This window comes from Oreochromis aureus, linkage group 16 (genome assembly GCF_013358895.1).
Source record: "Oreochromis aureus strain Israel breed Guangdong linkage group 16, ZZ_aureus, whole genome shotgun sequence".
Taxonomy (NCBI): Eukaryota; Metazoa; Chordata; class Actinopteri; order Cichliformes; family Cichlidae; genus Oreochromis; species Oreochromis aureus.
The window spans coordinates 21,076,293-21,085,371 of NC_052957.1; the positions used below are offsets into that span (position 1 = coordinate 21,076,293).

The 9,079-nt window shown below is 38.8% G+C and overlaps 1 protein-coding gene across 1 annotated transcript; it reads left to right on the top strand.

Annotated features, from left to right (window-relative positions):
• The first annotated feature begins 1,048 nt into the window (after positions 1 to 1,048).
• On the top strand, positions 1,049 to 7,916 carry tmem182a (transmembrane protein 182a). Its single transcript, XM_031734662.2, has 5 exons — positions 1,049 to 1,384; positions 3,340 to 3,466; positions 5,302 to 5,400; positions 5,482 to 5,619; positions 5,946 to 7,916. The coding sequence occupies exons 1-5, from the start codon at positions 1,226 to 1,228 to the stop codon at positions 6,167 to 6,169; spliced, it is 747 nt and encodes a 248-aa protein (XP_031590522.2). The 5' UTR covers positions 1,049 to 1,225; the 3' UTR covers positions 6,170 to 7,916.
• Positions 7,917 to 9,079: the final 1,163 nt, after the last annotated feature.

The following is a 9,079-nucleotide window of genomic DNA, read 5'->3' on the forward strand; positions in this document are numbered from 1 at the left end:
TAACCTACAAACTTTTCTAGATTGGAAACATAGATTGGAAATTATACTCAGAGGCTTCCAAAACTACCAAAAAAAAAAGAAAAAAAAAAGAAGAAAAAACAGTACATATATATCTATATATTCAGGTTTCAGACAAGAAATAATGATATCTGATAAAACTCTGATTTGAACTTTTGATCTTTTTGATGCTAACACACATACTGAGCCTTTGAGTGAGTGTGGCCTGGATCACATCAGTGTGTAAATTAGACAGAGTCCCCCTTAGAGTTGTACTGCTAAATATTCCCCTCAGATGCTAAACCGGTACTTCCTCTCAACTCACACTGACCATGAATACAACAAAATTATATTTCCCAAAACATCAGTGGAAGATAAATTTTAACTTAAAGTTTAGCACAGTTAAAAAAAGTAACTGTGTTATTTACTTTTACATTATTAAAGGCTGCATATACTTTTTATAATTCCAGTGTAATAGAAAAAATGGGATCTGTATCAAAAATGTCTAAAACGATTAAAAAGTAGTTGCTTTAAAGAGTTTGAGTGACCTCCTTTGTGTAATCCCTTCAATTTGCATAAAGTAATTTTAAACTTCATATTGCATCATATTTCATGAGGTCTAGTTTGTAAAAGTCATTTTTATATAGATTATACTTGTATGAATCAACTGAAAATCAGCAAGGAGGTTGCATGAAAGGCTTCATTTACAGTAATTTGTAACACTCTGTTGGTGTTAGCCACTGTTGTGTGTGTTTATGTGTGTGTGAGTGTTGGGGGAGACTCTACTCCTCTTCTGTCCTTTCGGTCTCATCCTTCCCTGACATTCCTGTGCAGTGACCGGGTGTCCAGTTGCCACTGGTTATTTTGGTGTTAATTCCCTCCCTTCATACTCTCCAAATGCTGCACACACTCTGCTCCATAGTGAAGCAACCGCTTACAGCCAGAAACCAAAAATAGCACAGGGCTAGGGGGGTTCAGATCCCAGTGGAGGGTCTAAAGGTGTCACATGGACAACTTTGTCCCCCCCATAACACAGACAGAGAGACAGGAGTGGTGTTAAGGTCCAGTAACCCAACAAAACCCAGCTGAACTGATCTCACTCGCTGGATATAATACATAACAAGAGGAGTGACTGGATCTGACTCAGCTTGTCACATGCACTAGTTGGAGGGGAAAGTCAGACTGAGTGTGGGCATCCTGTAATTAAGTGGCTGATCAGTCCTGGACCATGAAGCTTAGAGTGGCGTTGTTCTTCGCAGGGCTCTTTGGGGCGTTGGCAGCTGTGTTCATCCTTCTCTCTTTTGGAACCGATTACTGGCTGCTGGCTTCAGAGAGCTGCCAGTTAAGGCCTAATGGATCTGCTGGCCCAGGCGGTGTGACCATAAAGGTGAGTTTTGGACCTTAGAAGAGAGTCAGGTATACTTTAATTTAAGCTGAAGATCAAATGTGTGTTCATGGCTTTTACTGTTTACATATGAAGTCTGTGGAACCAAAGAGAAAAGAGTTGTTCTTCCTTTAAGACAGGAAATAAATCCAGCACTTTTGTTGTTTTGCACCATATTTCACCTCTTAAAGGTGAACTGTGTATTTCCAGTCTATGCAATCCCAAGTATCAATAAAGAATACAGGTTAATGGTGGATCTTTAAATTCAAAACTGATCAGTTGTTCCAATCAGTCTGTCAGTAGTAGGATTGCAGGGTGGAAAGGCATCCCTGTAGGACCTCCTTGTGTAATAAGACGCTGTTTAATGTGGCGTGTGTGCAGCTATGTAGTGATTGAGTCACCGCGTGTAGCATTTGGCCCCCTGTGATAGAAATACAAATACCAGCAGTCTCAGTTAGTGTATTAAATATCACCGACTAACAGCATACTTGAGTTTTCAGGGTTGGCACTGTTGCTGGAATCAAGACATGATAGCAACACAATAAAACCAACATGTTTATATATATAGATATAGCTGCCCTGTATGTCAGCTATTCGGCCTTCTGGCAGCTCCAACCCTTCAGCCTGGATCACCTTCCTTATTTTTGCAATCATTTGGCCACGCATTTACTCTGCATGACATCCCTATGTCCTTGCTTTAGAGCCTGGTGAGTTGGATCAGTGAGTCATTATCTCACTCATTCATGGCATATCCAGCTTGATGTCATCCATGTTGAGGAGGTGGTTCGTGGTCATATCCGTATCCACTCTGGTGGTGAGCTGGTTCAGGGGGTTGAGTGTAGTGATGTATTTCACAGTCCCATTCAGTTCCTGAGTGTTTCTCAGTCATTAGACGTGTTTGTGAGGTATCACACACCTTACTTTGTGTACGGTCAGTGTGCTTGTGATAGTGTCTGATGCCTATAATTGTATTTTGACACCTCTGATTTATCATCACCTGCCTGTGGAATCTTAAAGCTTTGAGTGAGAAGCTTCTGCTTTCAGAACAATAAAATCTTTCAAATGTTTCGTAAGGCTAATTTTAAAGCCTGGCTGGATACGGCTGACGTCACGAAGCCTGAAGCCTCAAGATTCTTCCCAGCTCCACTTTCATTTCCCTGAGAGCCATTCAGTGAGCATCAGTGACGAGCTTTTCCTGGTCTGTTGGTCTCTACACACATTTGGCACCAATTCAGTTTTATTTATATAACCCCAAATCACAATAACAGTCACCTTAAGCAGATTCATATTGTACAGTAAAGACCCTAGACTCTACAGTAATAGAGAGATAACCACAACAACGCCCCCATGAGCGAGCACTTGGCAACAGTGGGAAGAAAAAACTCCATTTTAACAGGAAGAAACATCCAGCAGAACCAGACTCAGGGAGAGGCGGCCATCTACCATGACCTGTTGGAGATGAGGGGAGGGACCAAACTCAAAACCCACCAAGCCCAGCAAGCTAAGTGCGCTTGCTGGGCTTGACCCTTGATCCTCGACTCTAAATATATTAAGCACTCTGTGACACTTTGGCAGCAGTCTGAGCACCTGCCTCACATAATTTTGACACATCTCTTATATACTTTAATCCATCAGCTAACAAAATGGCGTGCATACATATCTGTCCCATATTTGTAAAAACCAAATGGTAAAATGGATGATAGCACTTTTCTACTCTTATTGAGCACTCAAAGCATATTTTATTACCCAGTCACATAAATATTCATCAAGCACTTCTTTATTCTATGCCTAAACACCATGGAGTGACTCAGGGTTTGGTATCTTGCCCAAGAATACTTTAATATGTAGACCGGAGGAGCTGGGGATCAAACCACCGAACTTCTCACTGGTAGACCTCCCACGCTACGTCCTGAGCCTCAGCCATCCACTTCCCACTTTATTGTTCTTCTTCATTTCAGCCTGGAGATGTGGTGCTGGAGGGCAAGGGCAGTAGTGATGTCACTCTGTACCATGAGGGTTTTTTCTGGAGGTGTTCCTTTAAAGGCGACATGGAGGATGACGACCTGCTGAAGAGACTCTGGTTCAGTAAGTATAGCTTTATTTTGACATTGTATTCACTGATTTAAAGTTCATGTCTAATGTGCTGTATGCTCTATTTGTAAAACCTTTTAACATCCACCAGTTTCCCTGTGACCAGTTTAGGGGTTTATGGTTACAGTGACAGCCACACACTTTTTTGTGGTGTGTTTTGCCTCTTTGGTATACAGAGATTTAATCTGAAAACTTCTTGCTTAATAAATTTCGTGCGCTCTTCCACTTTCTTCACTCCCAAAAATGAATTCACAGACAGAAATGTCCAGTAATTTAATGCCTTTGTTTATGTTTTTTTCCCCCCATATTTAGAATTATTTTGACTTCCAAAAAAGTCTGACCTTGTGAATGTGAACTGGGTAGTTCTGTGTAAAAATGATGAGAAATATGAGAGAGCAGATTTCAATTGTATTTCTATTGTTATTTTAAAATTATGAATAGGGCTAGTGAGCCATCCATGACACCAAACAGAACCCTGGGCTTTAATTAGTCCTGCTGAGTGTCATTTTTGTAGAGTGAGGAACCCAAAAACGTCAATCCTTTGCAGGTAAAAGGCAAAATGTAAAGACAACGTGAGCACAAAAAAGAAAAACCAAAAGCTCCAGGTAAAACAGAGAATACACTCGGGAAAATACACAGCTGTAAATGGGAAAACAAAACAACAACATCAAAAAACAAAAAAAACCCCCAAAATGGTAACAATGTCACATAACTGAATAAGCTTTAAAAGACAATGGCTCGAATGAAACCAACACAAGTGTTCAAAACACAAGAATCAGAACTTGAAATTAGACCAGAATACAGGAAAAGCTAAACCCAAACTCAGATAAAAACTCAGAAACATGAGCAGTTCCACGGATCATGACAGCAGAGTGGAAAAAAATGAGGACACACAAACAAGGAAGATATTCTTGTATTTGTCTTCTGAAGCTGATGCTTTTTTAAGTGCAGTAAATTGCTCCCCTCAGATGTTCTGCTGCCACCATCACATGACAGCTCTACGACCGCACAGTTTTTAACATGCTGCTGCTCTGGCTGTTAATATTGTATGACAGCATAGCCGTAGAAGCCCTTTCATGTGACTGTTTTAAGGCCATACCATGTGATGTTATTCGGTTGTTTTGTCAGGTGATTTTGTGTCATCTTTTTTATTTCCAATGGCGTCTTTGAATGGTGAGCCATTGTCAGGAATAGCCTCCAGAAAGAAAAGGGCCTCGTGAGGATCTGTGGAATTTCACATGTTGGGAGCAAAGAGCAAGAAAAGAGAGACAAAAGCACTTGCATTGTACTTTTGTAGCATAATTGGTGAAAAATATACATGTAATTAAATTAGATAAAGTCAGAATTCTGGGCAAAATTCTTTTTTTTAATGTTGTTTTGTCTAATTCCAGTTTAATTCCAGTGCTGAAGATTATGTGCAAAGTCTGCAAATTAGAGCATTTTCCCAGAATTTACATGAAAATATTCAAAATAAATTCCAAAATGTAACTCTCTCTGTATTTTCTGCAATACAGAGGATGCATTTATATCTATAATTGCTAATTAATTCTGTTAATTTGTTTATACGGGTCTTGCGTAGCATTAGGTCAGGTATGCCACAAGCCATCCTCAGCTCAGCCTGATATATTTGTGTGTATACTACTGGCAAGTTACATAAAAAGCTTCAGCTACTTTAGCCTGCCTGCAGTTGCTGCTCTCACTGCAAGCCACTTTGCAGCCCACCGCCAACTGCTCACTCTCACTTTTCCATATATGCTCGTATAGACAAATAGAAATTATTTCTCTGCAGATGGAAATAAAAATCAGTATTTTTCTCTTTCTGTTTCTAGCCAATCAGCCTGACTCAAAAGTATGTATGCCTGCCTACCTCTTCCCATTCCCTGTGTCTCATCAGACCCACAATGCCACAGAGTATGAGTCTTCCATAAGTAAGTATTCACATCTGTGTTTTTTATGTAGGGATTTCATTTTTTAGTGTCACAGAGCTGATTAACATTGCTCTTGTTCAGCTTACAGAGGTTTCTGGAGCGTCTTTATGCTCATTGCTGTGGCAGCTGTGGTGATTGGCGGCTTCATCATCATCTGCGCTGCTCCGTTTGCCGGCCACCGCTTGTATAAAGCAGGTGGTGGCCTCTTTTTGATAGCTGGTAAGTAACGATTTTAGAGTAAAAACCAGGTGACACTGCGTTTTTTACACTGCCAGCATTATTTTTTAAATTCTGACTAAAGCAATGAAATGAAATGTACAACTCATTTTTTTCATGGTTAAATAAAGTTAACTTATTTATTAAAAATAAATTAATAAAATAAAACTAATCAAAGAGCTCTAGCTACAGGTGGATCTTCAGATGCAAATATTATTTACTATAGAACATGTGCAATGTCTCATCCACAGACGGTTAGATTGTTGATCTTATTAATCTGATTTTAAGCGTATGTTGTCAAATTTCACTGCCCCTCTCTGCACCCCTAGGTTTTTTCCTGCTGTGTGTGGTGGTCATGTACGTACTGTGGATGCAGGTGTTGGATGTGATGGACCTTTACATAGCGCACCAGCGTGCTCTGTGTTCAGACTTCCACCTGACCTTCAGCTACGGTCTCTCCTTCATGTTTGCCCCAATCGGCATCTTCTTCTGCTTCCTGGCCGGCCTTCTTTTCCTCCTCATTGGCCGAACCATCCAGATTCACTCCCAGTGACTTACCAGCAGTAGAAGAAGAGCCCGAAATGCCGGGATTGTATGAGTGTTTTATACTGACACATTTAGATGTTTTTCTCAGTCTTTCTGTCGTGTAAAAGCAGGAATCGGTTTGGCAATTATGTGGCACATGCTTGAATATTTTCAGCTGTTGTTGAGCTCATCGTGCTCACTCAAACCTGAGTCATTTTCAGCTCAGCTAAGATAGCACTGAGACTGCGGAGGTCCCAAAACATCTAAAATGAAAAATAAATAAGAAATTTAAAAAATGCACAAAAATGAATATTTAAAATAAACTGAGGCGTTAATTTAAGGTTAATTTCTGAAATGTGCCATAAATTGATATTTCTGCTGGTGTTGCATTTATTTACCCTTCTGTTAATTTGTCTGCTTCCATATTTAATATTTCTTACTTATTTAATTTCTCTTGTATTTATCATATTTATTAATAATGAATATAAAAGATTTTAAATGTATATATTAATTAATTTAATTATCCCCTAGTTTTTTCCCTGAAACTTCCCCCAAATTCACATTTTCTTTATCAAAGAAAAAAATAAATACAGAAGCAAATGAAAATAGAAATATCAGTGTGTTGGGTGTTTTATAAATTGATCCGTGCCTGTGTTTATTTTGATGTAATTCTTAATGCATTTAAAGGCACATTAATGCATTTATGACGACATTTAATTATGCTTTTATTTATTTTTTTATTCTTGAAGTTTTGGTCCTCTGCTGTATTGTGGAGCACAGCTTTATTAGAATCTCGTGTGTCTGTGATACTTTGAAGTATTTTCTGAGTGTTTTCATGCAATTCAGTCACCAGCAGTGATATGTTAGTATGGAAGAGTGGTGTATGCTTGGAAATATTAAAGGTATGGGTTGAAAATGTAATTAAAAAATATAAAAGAGTTTGTAAAATTATCTACAAAAAGCTTCTAAGGTGGCATCATGATCTCTGCGTATAGTAACGGGAATCAGTACTGGGAAATAACTTCTGTCAGCTCATCGCTTTAAAGGTTAAAGCTGGTAATTCTTGATATTTGTTATCCTCCATTAAACCCATGTAAACACCAAAACCATCAGTATTTTCTTAAACTGCCATTCTCTGACTGTAAGGACAATCCAAATATGAAAAAAATAAGTTTAATTGATCCTTAATTATTCCAGTGTTTTTATTTTTTAATCAAATATGACTCGAAGAAGAAAAAAAGTAGAATTTTTTTCTGTTCAGAGCTGAATATTAATACACTGGTGAGTATTTACACAAGCAGGTCAGCAGATGTGCATCAACTCAAATGAACCGTACCCACGTCAGTGCAAATGGTATCCCTAATTTCTGTGTTTTAAATAGTTTCTGGATAACAGTGGAGCTCATGGTACAGATTCATAAGCTACAGAGTCTCAGGTTGTGGGTGAACATTTTTATTGTTGGTTTTGGTGCTTTTTGATAATCAGGTGATTGCAGGATAATATTAATGCATCTCATTATGTTATCAGATATTTATTTGTCACTGTGTGTCAACATTTGCTTATTTGTCACCTAAAAGTCTGCATTTTTAGCTTTGACGACATTATTGGCTCGGCACAGGCAACAGTTTTATGTTAACGCTGTTCACAGTTCCCTTTCTTTTTGAGTTGTTCTGAGTGAGTTGTCAGATATAACGTCATGTCTGTCAAATATGTGTACATATATATATTTTCTGTGATCTGCTTTTGCTGCCAATTAAAATCCTTTTGCCATTGTTACAAAGCAATGTTGATTGTGCTTTGTGTCAGATGCATGTAAATAAAACTAATAATAAAACAGTTCTTCTTTATAATAAATGAAAAATGGGAGAAAAAAAAGGAAAATTTGCAAAAACAATCAGTTTATTTCCCGTGCATGAGGCGGCAGAAATTGTAAAAATGTGTCAAATAGGACCGATGTAGCACAACTTACAGAGCATGTGACACCAGTGGCATGAATAAGCTATGAAACTAACAACAATAATCAAACAGGATTCACTGATCCTTTAAGCATCTCTTAAGCACTGCATTTTGTTTTCTGTGGGACACAGGATTAAAAGTTAAAAACATAATAATATATTATCTAAATGACCACAAGATGGCACTGCTGCCTCACTTGAATTACACACCAACCTCCACCCTGAGAGACAGAAATCCCATTTTGCTTATCTTGAGTCTATGTGGAGTGTATGTGGCGTTATGCATTTAATCACAACTTCAGAGGTAGAATCTGTAGATGAAAGAATTCACACCTTGGCTGACAGACGGATGGTAATTTCACTCATGAATGGAGCATTTGATCAGGATCTGAATGGACTCCTGTGTTGATTCTCGTGTGTCTGCATCAACTCTGCGCCTTTCAAGACTTATAATGTACTTATCATACATAGGGAAATGCATCTGCGCTTTGCCTCAGAATGCAGGAGAGAGTGACACAATGTAAGGCATTGATTATTTGGGAGACTGGCTTGGGCTTCACAGAAGACTCTAATGATGGAGTTTCACACTTCCAAATTCCTGAAATTTCTAAATGACTATCCCCACACAGTCCATCAAATTCGGCTCAGATTTATGAGAAGCTGCACTGAGGGAAAGCCCCCCTGCAGGTCACGAAAGGAGGCCCAGCATTGGTGGGCAAATGCTAATAAATTATGAGATAAGATCACAGGATTTGTCCTGTTTGAGGTTGCAGCAGTCTTTTCAGCCAAGTCTCCCCTAAGAAAGACATTTCTTATCTGGTGGACTTCCTGGTTTAAATGAAATCCTAATAACATTTTTTAAAAAAAGAAACTTTAATCATTTTTCTATCCATATCCAGGCGAGAGTGTGTGACGAAGAGAGGGAGGTGTAATGCAGGTGTGGAGCAGGCTACCTCCAGCAGTAGCAGGGCCTTGCAGTCAGT